Source organism: Rhipicephalus sanguineus, chromosome 9, assembly GCF_013339695.2.
Source record: "Rhipicephalus sanguineus isolate Rsan-2018 chromosome 9, BIME_Rsan_1.4, whole genome shotgun sequence".
Taxonomy (NCBI): Eukaryota; Metazoa; Arthropoda; class Arachnida; order Ixodida; family Ixodidae; genus Rhipicephalus; species Rhipicephalus sanguineus.
The window spans coordinates 45,741,210-45,768,364 of record NC_051184.2 but is presented as its reverse complement, the minus strand read 5'-3'; the positions used below and the strand labels follow the sequence as shown (position 1 = coordinate 45,768,364).

General features: G+C 46.1%; 2 protein-coding genes across 2 annotated transcripts in view; one reads left to right on the top strand and one right to left on the bottom strand.

Moving 5' to 3' along the window:
- Positions 1-9,608, bottom strand: part of LOC119405095 (MAP kinase-interacting serine/threonine-protein kinase 1) — a 136,487-nt gene extending 126,879 nt beyond the window's left edge. The window contains exon 1 of the mRNA XM_037671880.2: positions 9,570-9,608. Coding sequence (XP_037527808.2) covers positions 9,570-9,593 — 24 coding nt within the window. The 5' untranslated portion in view covers positions 9,594-9,608. The remainder of the gene's footprint in view (positions 1-9,569) is intronic.
- A 574-nt stretch (positions 9,609-10,182) lies between these two features.
- LOC119405482 (uncharacterized) overlaps positions 10,183-27,155 on the top strand; it is a 50,475-nt gene continuing 33,502 nt past the window's right edge. Inside the window, 6 exon segments of the mRNA XM_037672315.2 lie at positions 10,183-10,325; positions 14,158-15,279; positions 17,258-17,404; positions 22,281-22,612; positions 23,394-23,700; positions 26,149-26,329. Of these exon segments, the coding sequence (XP_037528243.1) occupies positions 14,164-15,279; positions 17,258-17,404; positions 22,281-22,612; positions 23,394-23,700; positions 26,149-26,329 (2,083 nt within the window). The 5' untranslated portion in view covers positions 10,183-10,325; positions 14,158-14,163.

Genomic DNA, 27,155 nt, shown 5'->3' with positions numbered 1-27,155 from the left:
ACACTGGCCAACGTTAGCACACATTGGCCATAATTTAACCACCACGAGCAAACGCTAGAATGCGGGAAACAGCGTTTGTATATGCATGCGAGCAAATCTATAGGCCAGAACACGACCACTAGCCGTTTACAGTTAAAGAAGAAAAAAAAAAGAAAGTTTCGCCTCGAGGGCGAAGCAATGAATGTGATAGGAAACAAATTGGAACGTTACACGAAGTAAGGCTACCAACTAAATCCACCAGGATCCGATCTAGCGTAACTCTACAAAACGTTGGTGTATAGGGAGTACGGCCGCTCCAGGGAGCGAAGCGGTTTTCGTGCTGTCTGTCGTGGGAGCACCGCGCGTACAAAAGGAGCCGTCTGCTGATCACAGTCGACATGTATAACGCCATTTGTTGAAAAAAAAAAAAAATGTTCAGCCTTAATGAAATAAAACAACATAGTAAAAGGAACGTTAACCCACTGAATGGGGGGGCTCGTGGCCCCCCAGCGATAAAGAAACAAAGATATAGCCAATTAAAATTTGTATCCCCCCACGCCCCACCGCCACTGCGTTCTGGTAACACCCCTGCAAAATCGAGATTCTGGATAAACACGTGGGCACTGTCCAGGAATCATTCCGTACAAACTGTTCTACAAACATTCAAAGTGATGTTTCACGAACTCGAGCAGGACAGATCGGTCGGCAGCGTCGAGTTACCAGGGCAAAAGGACGCGGACAAAAGAACAGCCGACACGAGCGCGTTGTCCGAGTCCTTTTGCTCTGCTAACAATGAACGTAATCCAACTCGCCCATTATTCTGTCGTTATTCATTTCAACCACTCACCAGTTGATGTTTACAGCAGCTTAGAATGCGAGCGCATCTGAGCAGTGGACGCCTTGAATGAGTCACGCTTCGTGAACGTCCTGACAATATATTACACTGCAGTGTCCCGCGTATAGTTTCCGGGATTTTGTCACAGCAGACTTAATCATGCTGTTGCGAACACCGGAATTTGTAAAGCGGAATGAGTAAGCTGATTTCCATTCCCCCTACCAACTTTCTGCCGCCGCCGGCTGCTGTTCTCATCTATTTAAATGGTACCCATTCAGTCGCACTAATTGACCACCGGTTACCTATCCTACGCATTACGTTAACTACCTCCCCATTTCCATTTCGTTTCTCTAAATGCCAATATGATATCGGGTACCTCCGTTTGCTTTCTGATCCACACATGCAGCTCCTTTCCCGTTTCGTGTTTGTAATGTTACACCCAGCATTTTCCTATTTATATCGCACGCTGCGTAGTCCTTAACCTGTTCCTCAGTTTCGTTTGTTAGCCTCCAAGTATCTGCGCCATGCATTAGTCGATAATTCGGAAAGTTATGATTGGTGGTGTAGTCAGAAGACTTTGCAAGCATAGAAAAGAAATCAGCTTGTTCAAGACGGCTGAAAACTGGAGATCATTAATTGGGAGATGCCCTCGTCCTGCACTGGACGTGTCAAATGGCTAACAATGACTACGAAGAAAAAAGTCACAGGGTCCCTTACGCAATCGCCATAGGCGTGCGCACAGGGGGGCGCCCCCCCCCCCTAATCATCTAAGAGGGGGGGGGCGCAAAATCTGCCCCGTACATTGACCCTTCTAGTCACCTAAGAGGGGGGGGGCGCAAAATCTGCCCCATACATGGACTTAGTAGGGTGGGGGGGGGGGCGCTGCGATGAACCTTCCCCCCCCCCCCCCTAATGGTGAACCCTGCGCACGCCTATGGCAATCGCCTAAGACGACTCGAAGGCGAAAGCCCGCCATATTCTTTTTCTTGGTCGATGTATCGATCCTCCGAAAGCTTTCAGCACCTAACGTGGTCTTGCATTGCCTGCAGGATCGAAGGCATTGCAAGCTTTGTGCACCTCACCTTGTTTTGCGTTGCCTCCGTGATCGGCCCACGTTTTAAACAAGCGACAATGTCATGTGACGTCACGTTTCGCGACGTCATTACGACGTCACTGGTTTTGGCGATTGGTGACGTCATTATGTGATGATGACTTGTCGCATCACTCGTCAACTTTTTTGCATCACTCGTGTTGACGCCGCCGACGCCGACAGTCAATTTTCGTGTTTGATGAAGGCATCTAAGGCTTTCGCCTTAAATGTAGTGAGTCGACTGCGTGAATAAAAGTCGTGCCGTCCTCCGCGGAAGAGAGGCTCGCTACTCGGACCAATATGCGTCTGCCGAAACAACAGACCTCCCGTCTTCTCACTCAAAGATAAACTAACACGTGATCTTTACGTCACAAAAGAAACCTTTACACACACACACACACACACACACACACACACACACACACACACACACACACACACACACACACACACACACACACACACACACACACACACACACACACACACACACACACACACACACACACAAACGGCAGTACTACCATTCTGACTAAAATAGGAGGCTAAAAAAATCTACCTTAAGCTTTTTTTTTTTAATGTGCTCGTGAAAGGCCCAGCTATTTCTCGCGTTTTGCTCGATGCATGCTTTACTACCTGGCGAATACGCAGAACCCTGCATTTAACCTCTATTCATCATCGTCACAATCATCCTCAGTAATTTTTCGTACGTGCATTGCTCCAGTACGACCGCCTTTCTTAATGGTCTTCAACCTTTTTAAAAGCATCCTGTGTGACGTGGCAGTTAAACACTACACCAGGGAGGTCAATTACCGTTCTCGTGAGGGTGTTTGTTATAGCCTTGGTAGTTAGCTAACGTTTGTAGTTAGAGCCTTCCTAGTTATAGCTAACCGGGAATAGCGTAGCTTCATTGAAGCTGGCTGACTTGCTTATATTTTAAAGGGATACTAAAGAGGAACAATGAAGTGGTTTAGATTGATAAATTGTCCTCTGAGAACTCTAATGTCATTACTTTCACCGTCATAGGTTTATCAATAAAGGAGAAAACCAAGTTGAAAAGTTCAAATCAAGTTTAAATTTCGCGCCGAAAGCTCCGCGCGTGACGTCACGGATTTCGAAGTGAATATGTCGTATTTGAGAGAAGTTGGCTCAACGAAATTTTCTGAAATTTGGCGTGTTAAGTCTATGGCCCCCTCGGCGGACAATGTACTTCATTTTTACTAAGAACTAAGTAGGCCCCAGTAGACGCCGTCAAAACAGATGACGTCACGACGTTCGGTGCTGGAATTTCAATGTGGCGTCGACACCCGCATTTTCTTTTTTCGCGTTTTCTCGCTTACCAAGCGTGTTTTCGCGGCAAGCGTGGTGATTTCGGAATAGTGAAAGAATGATTTTCTAATATACCGAAAACCGGTTTCCTCTTTAGTGTCCTTTTAAAACGCGATAGCGCTAAAGAGCTCGTTTCGCAGAAATTCCGGCGTTGGCGTCGGTGTCAGCGTCATCGGTTGTGAGCGAAAGATCAGCGTTGTCCGTGACCGAAAAATCGAGAAACATGCAAATAAAATAAATAAAAATCTTCGGTTCGAGTGCGAATAGAACCCAGGCCTTCTGCATGGCAAGCAGGTGTTCTACCACAGAGCCACACCATTGTTTGTAACCAGGGACTTTATTTGTAACTGCTTCGAAAAAAAAAAAAAAACACTATATGAATGTCACGCGGTGGAAGGAGTCTCCTTAACCCATGTAATATTGCGTGGCAGAAGCGTAGAATCGAGCCAGCCGCCAAAACATGCGAGTTGCCCAACGTGTGGATGTTTTAAAGGCCCACCCATTACAAAGCGCCCAGACATATTTATTTATCATCATCGGCAAAATCATCACCAAAGCGAGCAGCTGCGTAGGTTTGCCTGTTGCCTTACGGACGCGTAGTGGGCACTTCGCAACTGTACTTGCAGCAGGGCACTCTAGGGTAGTTTGAAACGGCCAATGATAACGTGCACGGACGTTTGTTTTCTTGCGGCACGGTTGAGGCATGCACCGAGAACCGACGGGAGGCTAGCAATTGAGAAGGCGATGCGCAAGTGGCCCGATTACGCTATCGCGTTCTACTCTAGAAAACGAATTGAGCTCAAACGTACTCCAAGTTTTTTTTTTTTTGTGTAGTACAAATTAAATAGATATAAAGATAATAATAATATCTGGGGTTTAACGTCCCAAAACCACGATATGATTATGAGAGACGCCGTACTGGAGGGCTCCGGAAGTTTCGACCACCTGGGGTTCTTTAACGTACACCTAAATCTAAGTACTAAATAGATATAAAGAAAGAACCGACATGTACATTACTTCAATCCTGTGACACCTCGTTTTCTCTTTATAATTATGGCTATTTCAGCAACAAATGAAAATATGTACGGTGCACTGACACAACATATTATTCACTTTAATTAAGGCGAAAGCCTTAGATGCCTCATTAAAAGTGAAACTCGACCGTCAGCGTCCCGCGTCGGCGGAGTCTCGCGTCCTGCGGCGTCAGGGACGCGTGTGATGCAAAAAAAAAAAAAACACACACATTACCACGTGATGACGTCACAGATCGCAGAATGTGTGCCGTCATCATGACATCACAAAAATTTGGCGTGACGTCACATCCCGTGACGCGACGTCACACGATGCCGCCCTCCCGTGATATCGATAGCTCGGTCAAAGGTGGGCCCATCACGGAGGCAGTGCAAAATCAGGCGAGGTGCCTCCTATCTTGGAGGCAGTGGAAAACCACGTTAGGTGCACGAAGCTTTGGGAGGATGACGGAGCAGGATCAATACATCGACTGTGAAGATGATAGCTTTCGCTTTGGAGTCGTCTTTGGTGAATGCATAAGGGACCCCGTGACTTTTGTATTTTAATTGGTATTATGAAACAGTGAAAATACGCTATATATACTAACTGTATTATGTATCTGGTAAAAATTTGCCGTAGGCCCTATACTCTGTTTCAGAAGTTCCGTGCAGCACTGTGGAAGGGTAGTGTAGCCTTGGCTCTGCTGCACGGAACGTCTGGAAAAGAGTCTGGAACAGAGTACTCTGCTCCAGAAGTTCCGTGCAGCACTGTGGAAGGGTCATGTAGCCTTGGCTCTGCTGCACGGAACTTCTGGAACAGAGTATAGTACTGCCTTGTGAAGGGATATTTGGCCCACTCAATGCTGTCCACAACTGCTTTTAGCCAGTGAACCCTTTCAGAATATGATATATATATTTTTTCTGAGAGATAAAAATGATGTGGTTTGATTTTATTGAATTTGCCAGTTTTAAGGTGTCACTCCAAGCCTGCTGCTCTGCCCCACACTACGTTATTTGAAATGATGGCGGCAAATAATAAAAAAAAAGAACACAACCCGATATGTCGACAATTCGAAGTGCTTCAAGAAGAAAAAAAAAAGCTTATAATTTCCCTCACCTTTCGCCAGCATCGCCTTTGCATGTCGTTAATGTCCGTATCATTTTTTTTTCTGGGTGCTAAACAAAGCATAATGATAATTGACAAGAGATGTATTTGTAAACCTGTGTTGCAGTGCTTTTAGAACATCGCTCCATCTGCATCTTAATGGTCAGTAACCGCTTCCACCTCTTCCACGAACTATAGAAGAATCTGCTTAACTAGAAAGTTCCTTTTTTTTTCTTTTTTTCCTTAAAATTCGAAATGCAAAGGGTGCGACTAACTCTAACTACATACGGTGACTCACTTGATACGGCTTTCTACTATAGTGAACGAAAGATCGAATTCCCTGCCGCGGTGGCCACATTAATTCCTTACAAAGGGCGCACTTTAAAGACCTGTGGTAAAATAACATTCCAGAACACTGCACTCGCATATACCTTTCTTGTTTTGATTTCAGAAGGTTAAAAGCACTTCTAAGCGTGCACACATATGCTAACTCTTAACTTGTTTATCTGCACTTATAGATAGGTTCGTTCCATGAATATGAATCAGATGAATCCAACAATTAAGCCAATGAAAGCATAGGGCACACTATTTTGTTTTTAACTGCAGTGTGGTAATTCTGCCATAGATTGAAACTAATTAATGCGGTCGAAAAAGCGCCCTTTCCGTCGGTGGGATCCGAACCCACAACCTACTACAGTCGGATACAACTTCAGGAGTGCGCGGCATTTCCTCTTCAAAGGCGGATGCGCACAAACCTGAACCAATGGGCGCGCACTGGAGACTGACGTCACGAGCCGGACCCCGCCTTCGGAGAACATCGCCGAGTGCACGAGTGGGACTATTTTTGCGGAGGCGATCGGCTGCCGCGCTTCGGTTGTCTGGGCGGGGCCTCTCCTACCCTCTTGAAGTTGTATCCGACTATAATTACGCGTAATTGGTAGGTTATGGGTTCGGATCCCACCGAGGGAATGGGTACTTTTTCACCCACTTAAATTCATTTCAATCTACGATATAATTACTACACTACAGTTAAAAACAATAAATCATATCCGCTATACTTGATTCGTTTGGTTGCGTACAAAGAAACGAGCACCTCGAAAAAAAAAATCACCTTCTTTCGTTCTTTCATGTATGAGAATGTACCACCAAATACGTATATCATAGGTAAGATCAAATTTAAAGTGGGATTTTTCTCATTTCTCTGAATTTGTAATATTCTCGCTATTTTTGTCAGCTGTGCTCTTATATGACTATTGGCGTTAAATGTGTCTATGTTTTTGCTGAGGAAGCAATTTGCGCTGTGCGTACATAAGCGCGGGTAAGACTGTTCTTTTCTCCTCTGTATCGCTATCAAGTGTGCTATTTTTATTTTTCTGTGACATGACGCCGTTATGTGCGTGATGAATTGCCTGTCGCTGTTGCCTTGTATTTAGCGGCTGCGGCTTAGTCAAGCTGTTTATGACAGCTTTTTCTGCCACTCCTCTGTCCTCACATTTGTTGAGACAGAAATAAAACTATTATTAGTATTTATTAAAACAATCGTCATTTGTTAATGCTGTCGGGGTTGGAAGTAACCCGAAAGGTCAGCTGACCGATTGGCATTAGGTGCCAACAAAGAAGGGCGCACGAATATTTGTAAACAGGGCTTGTTGCTGAGCTAGTTGGTTCATTACTTGAGCAAGACTGTAATGACGCAAAGAAGACGGGGACGAAGCGAAGACATGTCTTCTTTGCGTCATTACAGTTTCTCCTCAAATATTCGTACCCCCCCCCCCCCCATAAAAAAAATAAAAATGCAGACGCGGAATGGAAGGAGTCAAGAAATATGGCAGCCAAGTACAGGGTGACTGACAGTTCATTGCATACGAAGGATGGGGGAAAAAGGTCCGTCACGATGATTTACAAACACGAAAAAAAAAATCAGTAAGGGAAATGCGCATGATAGCATGGAGGGTAGCGCACCATATGCTAGGCCCGAGCTGGATGCCTGGGAACGGAAACATACCAGTGGAAATATGCGCCTGCTGCAACAGAAGCCGGGAATGTACACGCTACATTGTCATGGAAAGCTAGGATATTCACCCACCAAGGCCCATATAGAAGGCATCTGTCCCAGAGGCGCTGGGATTCAAAGCTGACGGAATCAATAACTGGTCAGCGGTTGATGCTGTAAGCAAAATATGTTTACAGTACTAGTGAAAAAAAGGTAAGTCCGGAAGAGACTGGTGAAGAGACGTGGTTGCTTCAAGCGAGGGTGACGGTACAAATAGAAAAAAAAAGAGATAAACATTCTGGACTTGCAAGCGATGTAATAAAACCTGATCAGAACAAAGAGCCTGGGTGGCTATATTTGTCGGCAAACAAATATCATCATCATTATCATAATCTGGACTCCAGCACGGAGGAATAAACAGGCTAGAAAAAAGCCCGGGCACCGTGAACTGTAGCCCAGAGTCGGCGCCACATCTTTTTTTTTTTCTTTCTCAACCGTCCAGCCTGGCGGCTGCATTCCCACTCCCATTTGACACGAATAAAGTTTATTCCGCCTCCTTCTGCACTCCAATAAGCCGAATGCAAACCTTATGCAGGATCGTCTATAGTGACACTGCGACGGACAATACGTGAAGTAATACAAGTTACTCCTGCGGAATCAGACAGTGCGATGCCGGCACCAAGGGCGTCGGGGATGAAAGATGGGCACTCCTCCCACCCCTCCCCCAGCGCGATGCAAACGCGGGTTTGCACCTCCAAGACAAAATCCTGCCGACGCCAATGACGGCCACTGCTGCAGGCGCCCACTCACAAGTTTGTACGCAATGACGAGTGGTCTTTTTGTGGTCTCTGTTCACTCGGTACGAAATATGAGTATCAAAAACGGCGTGCCCCGGCTTCCGGTACAAACAAACTTTCGTAAGCGGTTTCGGTTTGCTGGGAATGAGTTTGTACTGCCCTTAAGAAGTCGGACCTGTTCTTTGGTACCAGTTTATACGGATGCAGAAGCAAGCTCGCGGATACTGCTCCAGATACTTGTCCAATCGGTATAGTTACAAACGTTTACCGACAAATATTTGGTACAGCTAGACCAACGTTCGTAACTGGTTTCGGTTTGCTGGGAATGAGTTTTTGTACTGCACTTAAAATGTCGGACCTGTCCTTTGGTACCAGTTCTTACAGATACAGAAGCAAGCTCGCGGATACTGCTTCAGATACTTGTCAAATCGGCATAGTTACAAGCTTTTAGAGACCAATTTTTGATACAGACCAACGTTCGTAATCGGTTTCGGTTTGCTGGGAATGAGTTTCTGTACTGCACTTAAAAAGTCGAAGTTGTTCTTTGGTACCAGTTTCTACAGATACAGAAGCAAGCTCGCGGATACTGCTTTAGGCACCTGATACTTGCGAAATCGCCACAGTTGCAAAGTTCCAGCAAACAACTTTAGGTACAAACCAACTTTCGTAAACAGTTTCGGTTTGCCGGGAATTAGCTGTTTCGTTTTGCGGTGCACTAAAAAAGCTCTTAAGTGCTCTTTGACGGCAGTAAGATTTTGCAGTCAACACGCATCTACTCTTGTATTACGACGACGCAGTGTTGCGACATTTCGACATCGGCTTGGAACAAAAAAAAAAAAAAAAACAATATCAGGGCCGACAGCATTCGCCCGACGCAACCGCATGGCACGCAACCTGTGGGAGAAACGTTGCCATAAAATACCCGTACGTACGAGGCACTCACGCACGGCGCCCGGGCAAGTTGTGCGCAGTTCGCTAAAGTATGTCGCCAGCCGTAATTTCAACAACGCCGAAGGCAGCAAATACGCTTGCATGGAAGAAAAACGCGAATTCGAGAGATACATGCAAATACAACACGCTAAACTAGTGGCTCGCTGACAGCGGCCGGCGAGTTGTGTACCTACATGCAAACTTACAAACAGCGCTAGAAGAAAAACTGCATGCAACGTACACGCTCGCACTTCGCTAAGAAATGACAAACGGCGAGCTAATGGGGGCGAGGAGATCGCAATAACCTTGTTTACGCCCGACAAAACCGAAGGTGCTGACCATGTGATGCGGAACGCTGAGCAGAGGCTACGGAAAGAGCTGTATTTTTAGCGATAGTAAGAATTCTAAAGTTGAATGAGCATGCAGTTCAACAGAATCGGCGTTAAATATTTGCATGCAGCAGGAGTCGCAGAGTGACAAGGCACAAATACTTGCACATACCTCATCTAAATCACCGCAGTCCATGCTTCCCGTACCGAGCGACCGGCAACATGCCGAGAGTCCTCGCTACCGAAGATAGACCACCTGCCGGGCACAACAAACAACAATGTGTCGTAAGCCTATCTACATACTCACTAGATGGCGGCAGCTTACAGGCAGTTTTCAAAACCGAAATTAGAATGAAGAACAATGACCTCCAAAACTTGCGCTCTAAATTTTTTTGCTTTTGTTTTTTAAAGTTAATAGAACCCGCGTTTATTTAATACAAAACACTAGCCAATAGTATGATGAGTTTTTTAGTTCACTGTACCAATAGTAAGTAAAAAATTGTATGTGAGTAACCATTGAGTAACCTTTACGTAAAGATATGCACATCTTGGAGGCTATGTTTCTTCTGACCACAAACAACAAAAACGGCACCTTTGCAACACTGTTTGTTTAAAAGTCGCAAATTTTAGAAACTACGTAAAATAAATGCAAAAAATGTAATTTTTGTTACTTTTTCTTTCGTACGGATATGCGGCAAAAAAAAAAATAGAATGGCGTATTACTGACGTCATTGTGATAGCAGCTAGCAGCCAATCAAGGTTGTCAATATTCGCGCGAAAGCGGCGGGAGGCCGACTGGGTCGGCTACCGTTGCCGACCGTTCTCGTCTCGTCGTGAGCGGTGTTTTTTATCCGACTGCTGTAACGGCGGGCGCAGACAACGTCTATGGGGACGTGGTAAAGCCAGTGCAGCACTTCCAACAAACGAGGTACGTTCTGTCAGTAGTCGATAGGTTCTCCAAGTCACGGAACGTCGGTGACTTGCGTTTTGCAACCGGGACGAAACGATTGTACGAGACGCAGGGAGTGTATACATACGTAGCATAGTTTCGGAACCACGTTATTGCTTTGTAGGCACTCGTCGCGCCCATGGAGTATCACTTTTTTCGTGTCACTCCTCGAGAAATGTAACAGCGGACTAACCACTACTTGCTACTGCAGTGCGCGCGCGCGTTTTTGCACGTGCAACGCTGTAGTGACATTGACATGTGCTTGACATAGCGCCGGTGTTTTTTGGTCGCGTTCTCGACGATATGGTGCACTAAGCGAGGTGCTGTCATACGCGTAGAACAGCACGGTGAACGCCTTTACTCGCACACAAAGGTACGCGGTAACCGGCAGGATAAGCTCTGACGGAAGCTGTCAAATGTCGCCCATAGCACCCGTCGCGGAAGTAAATATGTGCGAGAGGTTTCACAGTTGGCCGATAGTGGTTGCGGGATATCATTTATCGAATAAGACAACTGAATTTACTGTCCCGTTTAAAAAGCCTTGTTTCAGTTCGTGTTAAAGCTTCAAATTAGAGTGCGTCACAGATAGGCCAGCTGCGCTCGCGTGTGCAGTCGAGCTGTTACTGCTAATAAATTATTGGCATCTAATGTTAGATGTACGATTAAATCGATATCGTTTTTGAAGCAGCATAACGCTTCAAGAAATAGTGAAGCACCATGCGTAACTAAAACGCGTTATAATATTTCTTATATGTGGTTCAATTAGAACGGTCGCCTTTTATTTGGGACCGGCGTCTTACAATTGTCGTTTTTTTTTTTTTCGAGGACTTCCCTGTATGCAGACATCGTACATTTATGCAGATATACATGACTGCGTATGTGCATATGCAAATGCGTGCTTGTGTGATGTGATTGTTCAGTTTTGTTTTTATTCCAAATGCGCCATTGGCCCTCCCTGATTGGTCAGCGAGGGCTATTTCTGGCTACGCCCGTTTTGTCTGTCAGTCTAGTGACAGCCAGTATCTGAAAAAAACCATGGCATTGAAATGTGCAGCGATTGTGCTAAGTTATGCCAAACAAATCTGAAAATGTGTGGAGTAGCTGGCAAGTGCCAACAAGCGACTGCGAATTCTCCTGTAAAAGACAGTAAATGGCTTGGTGGCTGTTATAAAAGATATAATTGTATGCAAGTAACTTTGCTCTCGCCACCAGCTATGAGTTCCCAACACCGGAACATTCAAAGAGCAACCTTCTTCGCTTCCGTTCTGAACAGAGCACTCTCAAGCATTAAAAAAAAAGAGCTTTCGTTCGGCATATCGATGCACTGTTTGGAATTGTAGTGATGCGACGGGGCATTTTCGCAGCTTTTGTTGCATCCCAGTGGGTTAGCAGGGTGTAACAATGGACGAGTTGGTGCATAGCTAAACAAAAGATTGCACCACAATTCTTTCGTTAAGTGCGATAGGCTTGGCCCGGCAGATTTTCACCGATCATGGACTTCTGTGAGAAAGATATTGGATGGAAAGAGAGTGGAATAGTTTTATGTTATTGCTCCACACATGCCCATCATTTCTTTACCGAATGTAATAACAGCTTCTCGGTTCCCTCGTATCCCTTTACCATGGCCCATGTGGCTTACCTCCTACAAAAGTGACTGGCAGCTGGCACTTGCCTCTTGAATTTGTGATGACCTGCTGAACGCCTAGACTAAAGGCTGCTCAGCTCCTGTGGTGGTCCACTGGTTATGGTGCTTGGCTACTGACCCGAGAATCGTGGGTTTGATCTCGGTCGTGGCGGTCGCATTTCATTGGAAGGGATATGCTGGAAGCCCATGTACTGTGTGGTTTCAACGTACTTTAATGAACTGCAGGTGGTTAAAATTGTCCGGAGCGCTCCACTGTGGCATCTTTCAGTCTGAGTTGTCTTGGGACATTACACCCCATAAACCAGACAGTGAAAGTGTTGCATCACCATCATTATGTGCACTGGCACCCTTGGCACTTGACAGCACACTCTCACTTATGTGCCCACTGTGGCATTGGGATGGCCCGGAAGTTCCGGTGTTTTTTCTTAAGTGCTAAATTTGTGTACTAAAGAAAATGTTTTGGTCATGCCTTTTGTGTTGTTTGGTAGAGAACTATGTGTGCCTTGCTTTTGCGCCTTGTATTTGAGTGCCGCTGTTGTTTTCATGCTCTTTTCAAGCCCTTAAAATGGTGTTAAGTCAACAAACACACATATTTTCGACACCTGCTCTTATGTTCACATGCCAATGCCCATAGGCGCTGCTCGAGAGAATTGTGAATTGCATGGCGAACAAGTCATGCCTCTTACATCAGCTTGAAATTTGTTTATGCACTTCGAAGACTGCAGTTTTTAACCCTGAAGACACGCATCGCCCTGGATACTCTGCGTCTGTTCAGTTTGGTGAGAAGAGACTGAATCGGCGCACCCATGCCAAACGACGAGAGAAGTAGCAGTGATCATGGAATGCTCCCACAGTACCATGAAGCGGCATCTTTCTCACCAATTCCCTTGCCTTTGGCATGGATCTTCCATGAATAAGCAGATTCAGTCACTCCTCATCAAAATGAACGCTGCATCAGGCGTAATCCACTAACTTGAAATCAAAATTGCAGTCTCTGAAGCGCTTAAAAATGATTTTAAGCCGTCCTAAGAGGCATCGCTTCCGTGCCGCACCGTTCAATCTTGAGTACTCTCTGTGGTTTTTGTACCTCGATTAAATGCGAGAAGCAGAGGGTGTTGAAAATGCTCCCTTTTTTTTCTGTCAAATGTTTCGTCACGCAACAGATTGCTGCTGTTGGCTGACAGCTGACCTAAACCAAGAGTGGCATTTGGAACAGATGTGCACCTTGCCACAGGGTGGCACCACCTGCTGGGTGCCGTACTGTACAGTGTGGTAAAGTTACAAAGTAGTGATACCAGCGTGCTCTGGAATCGCACCGGGAGAGAACGATTGCATTTCATAACGTGCGCTCAAGATCATGGCACGTGCATGAGGTAGCATCTTGCCCCTTTCTTATCCCCCCTATGTAGCTTCCAGCCCGTTTGTTGGAATGAGAGAGAGAAAGCGCTGAAAGCGTGTAACAAATCCCTTTAACTTCACTCTTTTTTGAGGTATTCAAACAGTATTTGCGGCGATCGGTTCACGAGGCAATAAACTCTGATACTGTGGTCAGTCGTTGACGACTTGGAAAAGTGGCTCAGAGTAGTTGAGAGAGAAGCGAAAGGGGTGAGGAACAGTAGCCCCCGTCGAGTGCCAACCATGGTATTGTGTGCACCCAACAATATTCTGTGACGTCCACAATAACTTGTTCAGCCTCACAGAAGGTCCCCTAATCGAGTCATACCAGTGGCGATGTTGCGAGGTACTGCCAACTTGGATGAGCACTCATGGTTACTTTAAAACTTAATTAAAATATCTTAAAGGCAATGTTCGTCATACATAATCGGTCAGAAGTGCCCACGTATGTACGGCAATTGAACAATACAAAAATCTCGAGTTTATTTTTGATGAAATGGCGCGTTACTAAACGAAGGACGGGAAAAGGAGTGTGCAGGACATGCGCTGAATGAGTGCATGACCTGAGCACTCATTTTTTGTTTAGTAATGTGCTGTTTCATCAAAATGAACGGCAACCAACTCACCCAACTTGCCATCTTGCATCCAGAGTTTGCAATTTTGCTTTCAGGGGTCCTATAAGATATGTCTCGTCACATGAAACTTGCTTGCGAGACTTTCCACTGCGCAAAGATCTGTTGGTTGCACAGTTATCGAATTTTCATTGCGCAGGGCACAATGGCTGATGGGTCTTGCCAACTGGCTGTGACCTGCCTTAAAAGTGGCATCAATCCCTCGAGTGCCCTGCTGCGGCGCCTGTTTGACTTGCCCACGACGGTCCGCAAATCAGACGTCCTGGGCTCGATCGATGATGGTGGCTGCTACGAGGATGCCGTTTCCAATTACCACGTGGACTTCACGCCCACCAAAAGTTACAACGATGCGATTGAAGTCATTATAAACAACTGGAAGGATCCCAAAGAGATGAAGCTCCTGTGCAGTGCCATTCCTGGATGGTGGCTATCGTGGCCGAGGCTAGTAGACTCGACCATAAATGAACATTATGACCTGAAAATTTCAAACTTCTCTCTCGGATCTTTTGTTGGTATGGGGACATTCGTTGAGCACTACTGTTCGTCGCCCAGGGAGCCGATTGAACCGGCAAAAACAAAGACCAAACAGTCTAACCAGCGTGCGGCGTCTTCGTCCAACAAGAAACAGCGGTATCGCATAACGCAGTGCATGGCCCACTTTGCGCACTACCGCCAAAGGCTGTACGTCTACTTTGTCGACGTCAAGGAGCCACTGACCAAGCAGGAACAGAACGGCGAGACGCACGCCCGGCACCGGTTTATTATAGAGTACTCTTCTGTGCGGCACGTGGTCGTGTCTAAAAACCCCGATGGTGGAAACAATGACTGGGTGGTGTACTTGCACCTTGTCCACCCACCCCTTCTCTACAGAGTTCATGAGACCCACAGCACTGAAAACAAAGACCTTGACGACGAGTGCGACCCGCGCAAGCCTAGATATGTGGAGCAGCACGACGTTGATGAACGAACGAGGTGGGTCCGCACAGTGGACTTTGGCAAACAGAAGACTAAGTGTGGCAGCGGGACACTGGGCTTGTGTCGGGTCATGGCTCTGACGTTTTCGTCTGCGGGTGACCGCATCGAGGAAGCTCTCGCCAGCCTGGGCATGCTGAGCACGACGACGAATCTGTATTACGGTGCAGTGGAGCTAAAAGCGAGGCATTGCAAAGGGATTGGGGAAGCAGACAAGGAGCTGCGTGTGGAGGACTTGCCGTTTGGCTGCGGCTTCGCTCTGGCTGCTGTATGGAGGTCCTCGGCACAGGTAGGACAGTGTTGTTTGTGAGATCAGAGAGCAGAATTTGGTTAAAAGTGGCCTGCTAGTGTTTACTTCTGGAGGGGCAGTCACAGTTGAATTATTTGCTTTGGAAGTTTTCCGATTATTGCTTTGTCAGTTTCATGTTTAAGCAACTATGGCATTTCTACCGTGATTTTATTTTCTGGCTTCACCGAATTGTTAAAGTTAGACCTATCATGACAATATTGTTGCTATTTTAATCTCCAGGTGGGAAACTTCTAGTTACAGAGCAATTTGCACAGGTCTGTGTGTAATTTAATACATTTTTTCATTTGTTTGGTAGTTATTGATCTTAGGTGGCTTAAGTGAATGTGTAGATTGGGTCACAGCTTGAAAAATGCAAAATTACACGGACTTCGAAATGTAAGGCGCAACACTGCTCCGAGATTCAAATGAAGACGGCAAACAGCTTATGAAGAATGGCAGTTATGTGGTCTTTAGGTCGGTGTACAGGAATAATAGTAATAATATCTGTGGTTTAACGTCCCAAAACCGGTGTACAGGAAGGATTGCTATGTAAAATGCCAGTAAGTATAAATAAAATTAAAGGTGTGCAAAAAATGTCCCACCTTTTGAAACCGCAAGACTGACAACATTGTCGATAAGCAATGAAACAAACCGTTAAACCAAATTAGTGTCATAGATTCAGAAATATGAACACCCATATTATACTACTATATCCCAACTGAGGTCCATCATCATCAACTCGCAGTCTTGCAGCAGTGTGGAAGGCTAGCCAACACATTCTTGGCCTTTTTATATAGTAAGACTACATGTAAAAGGATCCACGGTAGTAAGCAGCACGAAAAACGGCAACGCACACAGGAAGGAATGACAAGAACAAGCTCTGGCTTTCAACTAAGCTTTTTAATTGGAAGTGAAACATATACACATACAGCACCCGGCCGTATGGCGCGTACGCAAAGAAAAATTTTCAAACCCTTTTTCTCTCACAAACCAAAACACCCCCATGGCACATACTTCGTGTTATCCCAAGGTACAAAATTTCCTTATCATGTAGTGTCACAGATGCCTGACTGACACATGCTTGCGACAGTTTGGAGATGTGTGCGGCCTCAACAAGTTCACATGGTTGTTTTGCTTCTGTGTTTGTACAAAATGGATGTAGAACCAAAAACAGGAGTGCACCCACACTGGCGGCAATGCAGTGATAAATGTGAACTTGCCGGGCATGCGCAAAGCAAAAAAAATGTTTTCTTTGCGCCTGCACCGTACGGCCGGGTGCTGTATGTATGTTTTACTTACAATTAAAATGCTTAGTTGAAAGTCAGCTTAGTTGCTTAGTTAAATTAAAAAGCTTAGTTGTCATTCCTTCCTGTGTGCGTCGTCCTGTCTTTTGCACTGCTTAGTACCATGAAGCCTCCATGATAGCACGTGACCTGAACTTATGCAGCCCTGCTTGTCCCTTCTTTTCCAAAGTCTGTAAAGCTGCACTCTTCCAGCAATTAAACAATACCAACCGGCCCGTTTTTCCATCTTTCTGAGTATGTTGAAGCCCATCCTTGAATGGTCTAGCTGAGTGAAGAGATTTGCACACAAGACGTGGTTTTAAGAGTTATGTGGACAGATATTGCACATTGAGAGGGCTTCTAAAAGCAAGACTGGCGTATAAAAAAAAAAGCATTTGTTCTGCTTGATGACATTTATACAGGTCTAATTTTTAAACTTTTGCGTAGCTAGAGGAAGAAACACTCCATGTTACATTGCGGCCTATACATGTTATGTAAATTTACATGTTCGTCTGACTTGTCGCACGTTTCTGTTGCTATGCTTTTATTAAACATTCACCTGCCCTGTTAATGGGCAGCAAAGAGGTTACGTTCCAGTAAATTCCGTCACAATTTAAATTACGAAGGCGTTGTTGCTGCGCTCTGGGCAGGTGCGACAGAGGCCTTTGTAACCAGATCTTGTGATTACTACGCAGGTGGCTGATGAATTACTGATTAAGGGGGCCAAGGCACAAGTTGCAGAAGAGTTGAGACGGATGGCTTCGGAGGACCCTGATGCTTTGGAAGAAGCTCTCTATGCGCTGCAGCAGTCGTTGGACAGGGGCCGCTTCGTCTCATTCCAGGTTAGATACCAGCATGCATAGTATACAGTAGAACCTTGTTGCAGTGAAGCAGCTTGGATTGAACCAGCCGGGACATTTCGGGCTTTATTTTTAAAGTCACCATGCAGCACCTTTCCAAGTAATCGTAGAATGAGCTCATTATTGGATTCTTGTCGCTTAACGGATATCCTGCTGTAAACATAGAATGGGCTCATTATTGGATTCTTGTCACTTCGCGGATATCCTGCCACAAAAATTTGTTGCATCCTTCAAGTATGAGTGATGTTATTGCTCAAGCCGAGTGCTCTCTTTCTCCTTTTGTCGCCATACAAGAGCTCTGCAAGAGTGGCAGAGCTGGCAAGGAGGTAAGGTCCAGGGTAAAGGTTATGCAGGTCTGTGTCACGGCGTTTTTTTTTTTTTTTTCTAGCAGCATCGAGGGCTGGGATAATCATTCTATTCCAGTGCCATTCCTTGTTGAGCTTTTGTCAATGGTTGGAGTGACGCTTCGCCTGTGGTATTACAGGGATCTGCTGACCGTGAATGGTGAACTCATTACCTTGCATAAAAGACAGGATGAGCGCTGTCGAACAAGTGAAGTTAATAATTTCAATTTGGGGGGGGGGGGTGCCCGTCTTGTGCCATTCTCTTTGTGTCACTGTATTTTCCCTCATTGATTTCGGGCGTGCATAAATTCGAACCAGCCATACTCTCTGTACTACCCTACCGGCCATAGTAGCTTGAGGGTGCAGATTCGATTCCCGTCCGAGGGAATCATTTTGACGAGTGCAAAATGTAGAAGCGCCCTGCCCCGGAACTGGATTTAGGTGCTCTTTAAAGAACCCGAGGTGGTTACTATTAATCCATTTTCCCCCATTACGGCATGCCTCAGCGAGTTTACTGGATTCCTTAGAGCGAGAATTTGAGCAGTCTATGGTCAGACATACAGTGGAACCTTGCTGTTACGGTTCCTCACTGGTGCGTTTTCCTGGCTGTTACATCGTTTCCCGCCGGTTTCGGCGTAGCTCCTGTAGGATCCAATGCTTTGGGAACCCCACTGTTATGTCGCAGCGGTGGGACTGTTCCCGTGTGATACGTCTCGAAGTGCGCTCAGAGCCGGCTGAGCAACCACAAAAGAGAGTGGCCATGTTGACTTTTATTTATTCACAAAACCCCCACAGGCTCCAGCAGGAGTATTGTGTGAGGGGGGGAATTATACAGTGTATGAGATCACATAAGTGGAAGCATTAAAACGAATACATGTTATGCTACATAAAACTATAAAATAACGTTATATAAGTGTTAGTGAGAGCAAACGTGACATACAACTAATAACATACCTGCCAAGTCTCCCGGATTACCCGGGAGGCTCCCGGATTTTGAACGTTTCTCCCGGTTGTACGGGTCATAGAGAAATCTCCCGGAAATCCAATTTTGCCCCGCGCGTCCATTGCTTTGTCTGGCCACATGAGCAAAATTGTCTGGCCACGTAGTAGAAAGGATTCTTCTTCTTCTTTTTAACGATGGTAGAAAGGTTCAACTCAGTTTCATTGCGCATGAAGTAGCTGTGCACTTTGCGCCGCAGTCCAGCACTTAAAAGGGTAGCCGATGTCTGTCGAGATAGTGCGTTCGCCAGCGCTCGCGACCGTCCCCGTCTCAACGGCGCCCCTTATGGTTCCTTGTCCGACGAAATAACTGGTAAGCAAGCGACGACAGGCCTCGCACGCGGAGCGATGTTATCGCATGTGCCCTTCGCGCGACGGTGACAGCCGAGTCGTTTCATCTCTGCTTCAACCGCGTTCGTCCCTAGCGCGAGCGCTCATTTACTCGCACGTGAAACAGACGATGCGTAAGTGATGTTATCGGTTTGGACTCTGTACAGATCAGCGGCGACCGCAAAATCCCGCTGACAGTAGGCAGTTTTAGAATTGCGTACGCTAAGTTAGAGTTGGCGTTTGCGTCCCGCTATTTTCGTCACTTACCGGGAGCCCGCAAGCGCTTAGCGTACGACGCACGCGCAGGCACAGGTGCGCTAAAAGCCAGCGCAAAACTTTGCGTACGCTGTTCTAAAACTGCCTAATGTAGATATAATTGCTATCGCAGTACCCCCCCCCCCCCCCCGTTGAGTAAATCTCCCGGATTCCGTTTCTCCAAACTTGGCAGGTACGTAATAAACATAATACAGAGATACTCATTTGTAGGGGTATATCGCTTGACTACAACAAATTGTACAATAGTTAGCGAAGAGTATGTATATGATTTAATGGAAGGTAGAAGCCACTAGTCATAAAAAATGGTGGTTACTTCGTGACGAAACAATATAGGGTCATGAATGTTGACAACGTTATCGGGAATACCATTCTATAATTCAAGTGCTACTGGCAATGCTGATGAGTTGAATGCTTAGTGCGTCCGAAAATACGTTTCAGGGAACGGTTATTGTGCAAACGGTTGGACGTTCATATCAGTTAGGAAAAAGGGAGGGTGGTGATGTGTTTACCGGATGCTATTTTGTGAAATAAGCAGATCAAAGCGATCTTTCGGCGGGAATCTAAGGAAGGCAATGACAGCAAAGATTTAATATGAGTGATGCTGGAATGTCGGCTGTAATTTTTAGCAATGAAGCGCGCGGCGCGGTTTTGAACACGTTCAAGGACGTGGATTAGGTAGGCCTGATGAGGTGACCAAATTGATGAGGCAAATTCAAGTTGAGGAAAAACGAATGCTAGATATGCGAGTGATTTGGTCGATGTTGGAGCGTCGTTAAGGTTACGTTTACGGTAGTCGAGAGTGCGGGATGCCTGTGCTGCAATCACCCACACTATCCATGATGGTGTGGGTGATAAATGCACGCCAATGTATTTTGTAAGATGATGTGTGTGTTACATGAGTTATAAGGGTATAGTTAAAGAGGGAAAACAATTTCTTGTGAGTGAAGGTCATTAGCTTACACTTATCGGTATTAAGTGCCATTTGCCAGCGTGAGCGCCAATTAGTTATAAGATCTAGGTTTTCTTCGAACTTTCACGCAGCTTGGCCTGGCTTGACTGTAACGTTAGCCACATAAGAGGCACAAACGGCAGGTACTTTCGGTTTCCGCGAACAAAAGCATAGCCTTCGAGATCCATATTGCAATGATGGCGTCTATGACGTATTGCTTGCGAAAGTGAGGCCTTCAAGATTAACGTTTGATTCCGCCATCGCGTTGGCGTGGACTCAGTGTCATCGTTATTTATCCGAGGAGTTGGAGCTGGCTAGAATTTTCGCGGTTTGCGGTTGGACTCGTTGCGCTGGTCATGTTGCGTGTGCTTAGTTCTTTCACCCCTACAGCTGTTGGTGCCAAAAGAATCACATACGTTGATTAGATTTCTGTGGTTGATGCCGTTCCCAGCTCTACATTTCTATCCGTCAACTAGATCGTGGCTGAGTGCGCCAATGAGTGCACCAGTGACGAAATTTAGCAGTTGGTGGAGCAGGAGTAATTTTCTTCGACGATCACTTTCAGGGGAACTTTCACTTTCGCGAGGCGTTCCACCGTCTACTACGAGCCACCGTGGTCCAGTACTGTGCCAACAGTGCTACATCGTCTCTCGGATACGCCGGCATAACCGGCGACAATCTCACGAAGGTCTCACCATAAGTGGTCGCTTGCCAGGTGTCAGCCATGGTGGCACTAGATTTATTAAAAGGATATGACGCTGCAGGTGCTCGAAAAACTTTTCGTGCTGCTCGGGCACGAGTAAATGCACCAGATAACGTTGCATGGGTTTTTCAAGCATAAGCATTTAAACAAAGTTCTGTACCACTAAATATTTTTTTCGTTTTTTCCGGTTTTTCGGCTCTTGTGTTTCCCGGCTGTTACGTTTATTTCTTAGGGTCCTTTCAAAAACGTATCAGCGGGGTTCTACTGTAACTTGAAAACGTAGGAGCGGCCCCACTTAGATGACCAAAGTGCAGTAGTTGATTGCTTCCGCGAGACGAAATAGTCCAGCTCATGTACTCAGCGATTTCCTCTGACGGTGGGGTCACCGACCATGCGGCTCATATGTCTGTCTATAGTCGGATACAACTATAGTCGGATACAACCGCCCAGATGACCGAAGCACGGCAGCCGATCGCTTCCGCGACTAAAAAAAATAGTCCCGCTCATTCACGCCGATGTTCTCCGAAGGCGGAGCCACCGGTCGTCCCGCTCATGACGTCAGTCCCGAGTGCGCGCCCATTGGTGTAGGCTTGTGTTCATCCGCCTTTGAGGAGGAAATGCCGCTGCCTTCTAAAGTTGTATCCGACTATAGAGTGCGCGCTGATTGCTGCAGGCCGTGTTCATCCGCCTTTGGGGTGGAAATGCCTCTACTTTTTAAACTTGTACCTGACTCCGGATCCTGCAAGAAGTTGCTGAAGCTGTAAGCGCCGAGTCTTTGTGTCTCTCATGGCTCTTGTGTTTGTGCTTAGTGCCATTACGACTGCATTGTAGTTTAATGTTTATGATCGAAAACTTGAAACAGGTAGGAGTAGTGCAGTAGGTGGAAACGATCAAATTATGATGATGCGCCTCATTCAGTGATTGTGTTTACTTCGACTATGTCGTGTTCTCACTTGCGCTTTCTTGCAAGGAGCCCATGCCATTTGTACGGTTCGCTGCCAGGCGAAGCACGTTTTGATGTTCTCTTGTTTATTTCGAAGGGAGGACTGCAATTTTTCACAGGGTTTTGGGAGCACACAGGGGACATGGTCAGTGTGTGCTCCCAATACTTGGGCATGGCCACTGTTACTGCTTTTTAAACGTTCATGCATCATATCGTCGTTTGGCACTTGAAACTTGAGACTTAAGTTTAATTTTTTGTCTACCGAAATTACACTGACCATTTATGCCCTGGTTACCTTTTGCTGCGGCATGCAGGTGGGCCTGGAGGCCCTGTTCAAGCGGTTCCGTTCGATGCGCCAGCGTTCTGGCAAACTGACGGGTGGTGTGCTGGGGCAGGAGCTGCCGGAGCACGTTTGCCTGGTGCGGCGAGCAGTGCTGACACCCACACGTCTTTTGCCATTGCCGCCGCAACCCATCAGCACGAGTCGCATCCTGCACCACTTTGAGCCCGAGCATGCGCTTCGCCTGCTCATACGCGACGAGGATGGCACCAAGATGTCTTTCTCGTTGGGCATCCAGCGCGCACACTTCCTCTTCACTTACACACGGCCCAGGCTGCTAGACGGATTCACAATCGCTGGCCGCAAGTGAGTCTTGTGAGGCATGCATAAGTTGGTAATGAAAGATGGGGGATTGATCTAGGGCTTGTGTTGAAGCGAAAGGAAGGTGTAAGGAACATTATTTGTAATCTTTAACTATAGTGCAGTAGATGTGAAATATATGCGAAGAAATTGAAGCGGACGAAAAGACAGTTTGCCGCCAGTAGGGACCGAACCTACAACCTTGGATAACGCGATAACGCAATCTCTCTTCAATAAAAATGAAATAAAAGTCAGGGTTCAAGCTAGAACCAACCGAACCCAGGCAAGTCTGCACACCTTTCAGAAGGACATACAAAGACATAAGTGCTCGCATGATGTATTCAAAGGGCCGATTTAATGTAAAACATATGTACTTGCTCATTGCGGCTCATTTGTCCTACATGAGTTTTATATTGTTGTCGCATTAGTCGGCGCAGGAGCTTTTCGCCAGTGACAAATGCACGGTGCTTATAATTCTCATTTCCGATTCTATTTTGAGGGGACACGTAAGAAATTCTATTTCTGTCGTACTAATAAATTAGCTGCTCGCAGCAACAGAAGCGCCACTTTTGTAGAGAGAAGACGCTTTGGTAGGTCGGAAAATGTGCAGAAATAAAGATGCAGCCCGTGACACTGCCTTGAAGTTCCCTCACCAGCTTGTCGCAACATCATCGGTTTGACTGTGTCTGCCAGAGCCTACGTAATACTTTTATCAGTAAAAATGAATTAAATTGTGTTCTCAGGGTGCCAGAGACCGAGCATGGCACGCTCAATAAATCCGTTGCAGGTTCGTGTTCTTGGCGTCATCCACGAGTCAGCTTCGCAGCCATGGTGCATGGTTCTACTCGGTCGACTCGCAAGGCCGCTCGGCCGACGACGTGAGGAGTGCACTGGGCGACCTGTCACATCTCCGCTTGCCTTCCAAGTACATGGCACGGTTGGGTCTGGCGTTCTCCCAGTCGTTAGGAAGGATCCATGTCCCTCGTGACTGCACCACCGTGGTGCCGGATATTGAGTGTGATGGGCGGAAAAGAAATCTGCACTACGTATTCTCAGATGGCGTGGGACGCATTTCTACAGCTCTTCTTGCCAAAGTGAGTCTGCTACAAGTGTGCTAAGGAGAACACTGCAAGGAAAACATTTTTTTGAACTGCATTACAGTAGAACCCCGCTGTTACGTTCCTCACTGCTGCGTTTTCCCGGCTGTTACGTCGTTTTCCGCCGGTCCCGGCATAGCTCCCATAGGATACAATGTATTGGGAACCCCGCTGTTACGTCGTAACTGTCGGACCGTTCCCGTATGATACGTCGCGAAGTGCGCTCGGAGCCGACCGAGTGACTACCAAAGAGAGCCGCCATGGTGCATTTTCATGCAGCTTGGCCTCGTTTGACCGTAATATTAGCCGCATGAGAGGCGCAAGCAACAGAATCTTTCAATTGATGCAAACAAAAGCATGGCCTTCGAGATTCAAATTGCAAAGATGGCGTCTATGACGTAACTGCCCGCGAAAGCAAGGCCTTCGAGATTGGCATTTACTATTGACAAAAGCATAGCCTTTGAGATTTGTATTGCACAAACATGGCGTGTATGACGTAATTGCTTGCGAAAGCAAGGCCTTCGAGATTAGCATTCACTTCTGCCATCGCGTCGGCATAGACTCATCATCATCGTTATTTGTCGGAGAGCGGGAGGAGTTCGAGCTGGTTGGAGCTCGCACGGTCGTGCGTGCGGTTCGCGGTCGGACTCGCCGCGCCGGTCGTGATTGCGTGTGCTTAGTTCTTTCATGCCTACAGCTGTTGGTGTTAAAAAAATCACATACGTTGATTACATTTCTGTGGATGAGGCCGTCCTAAGCTCCGCGTTTCTATCCATCGACTAGATCGTGGCTGAGCGCGCCAATTTTCGTGCTGCTCGTAAGAATTGAAATAAAATTCTGTACCACTAAATATTTTGCCGTTTTTCCTGTTTTTCGGCTCTTACGTTTCCCGTCTCTTACGTTTATTTCCTACGGTCCCTTCAAAAACGTATCAGCGGGGTTCTACTGTATTATTCAGTAAAAGATTGTTGAAAAGAACCTGAAGGGCCCTGGAAAGTATGTTCCTCCAGAAGTTTCTTGTTTTACTGGAAAACGCGTACAGGCATGCAGCACTGTTTGTCACGCCTCTTGACTGCTTTCAGAAGGGTCGTGCAAATAGAGATTTTTTATGCTGAATCGAATATAAATTGAATATTAGCAGAATTGTATGTAATGGAATAGAGAATACTCTTGAAAAATGGAAGTCGATATTGCAATTAATATTCTGTGGTGTTCACATCCTAGTATTCATAATTTTAGCATGGAAAGCACCCAAGTACAGCATAGACCGCTTATAACGTAAGTCGCCGGAGTCACGAATGTCCGCACTATAAGCAGTACCGCACTATAATCAAATCAACATTTTTAAAAGGTTGCACTTGTGCAAATCATGACCAACAGGCAGGCGCGCGATTCCGACTATCGAGGCATGCGACTGGGACGTAAGTATAACCCGCACCCTCGACAACGATCCACGGAAAATTTTCTAAAAATAATCCCCACGTTTTGCTGCGAAGCTAGCTTTCTTGCATAGCTCTGAAGCACTGCCGTGAAGCCACCTTTGCAGACCGCTATTAGCTCTTTTTGTTTTGACTTTAACCTCAGTTTTTTTTTTGTGTGGGTTATACACGAAAAAATACGGTATATAAACCGCGTGTAACTCCCTGTAAACGTCGTTTTACTGCAGCGCAGGAGTGCTATGCCGTGAATACACCTATCCAGCGGAATTCCGCACTGCCGCCAAGCCCCACTTCAAGGTTGAATGAACAAATTACCCTCACATTGATTCATCATTTTTTAAGTTTAAGAGCTTCTTATATGGTATTGTAAAGTTTAAAACTTAATGTATTTTACCGGTTATCACTTGTGTCCTACTGAATTTCAAATTCTGTTACTATGCAAAATTGCTTCCACTTCACTTCAAACCAAAAAGAATGATGTTTGCACATGCCTTTTTCCAACTTAAAAAAATATTGTGCAGGTTAGTTGGATCATGACAAATATGCTCTTTTTTTTCTTTATAATATGTGATATATACTATTCGAATTCGATTCTAAATTATTCCGCCAAATCACTGATCACCTCGAACCTAAAATTTACTATTTGCACAAGCCTATTGTTTTGTTGACATGGCTCTTTCTACTGAAGCGATTGTGTTTTCGTTATATGATGCGCGCTTGTAGGGGGGTAACATGACATGTCGTCTGATACATCAATAGTGGCAGTTAATGGTTTTGCGTATGTGCAAAAAAAGGCCAACACTTTTTTGTAATATCTCCTGGGAAATGTTACAAATGTTTGACACAGGCAGTAGGGTACATCTGTGTTCCCGAGTTGGCTATGTTTCTAGATTTGACAGCACCATATTTGAGTGTCGGCTACATATTCATTTTGAAGACGTTTTTCTGTCTGCTGAACATTGCTAGCGGTGTTTCAAACATGCCAATGGTGGAGTTGCAAATGCAGGTCCACAAAGCCCTTCCACGTGAGGGACAGCCAAGTGCCATCCAGATCCGGTACGGAGGTTGCAAAGGCATGCTGGTCGAAGATCCAACGCTGGAAGGTGACCGCATCATTTTCCGGAAGAGTATGTACAAGCACCCATCTGACAGCGAGGACCTCTTTATTCTCAAGACCAGCAAGCCACGTAAGGCACCATAGATCCTGTGCACCATAGATCACTACAGTTAAGAGTGTGTCGCTGCACTGTCAGGGGCGCGTTGCTGCGCCAGGGGAGTGTGTCTTCATATACCTCCCATAGGGACGCGAAATTCAAACGCTGCGCCGATGGTTGCGCCGAGGGCGCCAAGAGAGCCATTGAGTGACGGCTCTTGCGGATGGCCGCCTGGCAATGGTGGCAATGACGTAGTGGTTACGTGACGATTGCGTTGTTTGCGTCGTCAGGGCAACAGTAACAACAGCCGCTCGCTTCTCGTGCCCCCTTCCCCCCTCTCCCTCGCACTCCTCGTGCTGTTTTTTTTCTTTATTCATGGCGCCTGCTTTTTCTCCTTTCAAGCCGCGCGCCGTTTTTTTCTTTTTTTCATGTGCGTGGCGCATTTTCTTTTTTTTCGCGTGCTTGGTCGTGCATTCATGTTTTAAATGCGAAGCATTTCTTAGCGAACTTCTGCGACTTTGAGCGTATCTATCTATCTATCTATCTATCCATCTATCTATCTATCTATCTAGCCGCCTACGACTTTGTGCTCTCCTGGCCGTTTCGTTAATCAGATGTATACCAAAATTGGTGTGTCATAACATGGCCTTATTACGAACATAAATGACCGGTCATATCATGAAAATCTTGACACGCATGTCATGAACAGCATGATTTACATTCCACGGCCTTAGGCTCTTGCGGCCGTTCCGTTAATTTCATATACACCAAAATTGTACGGCATGAAAGAATTCATAACGAACATAATGATAGGTCCTAACATGCAATCATGACGCGCATGTCATGTGCAGCTGATTTA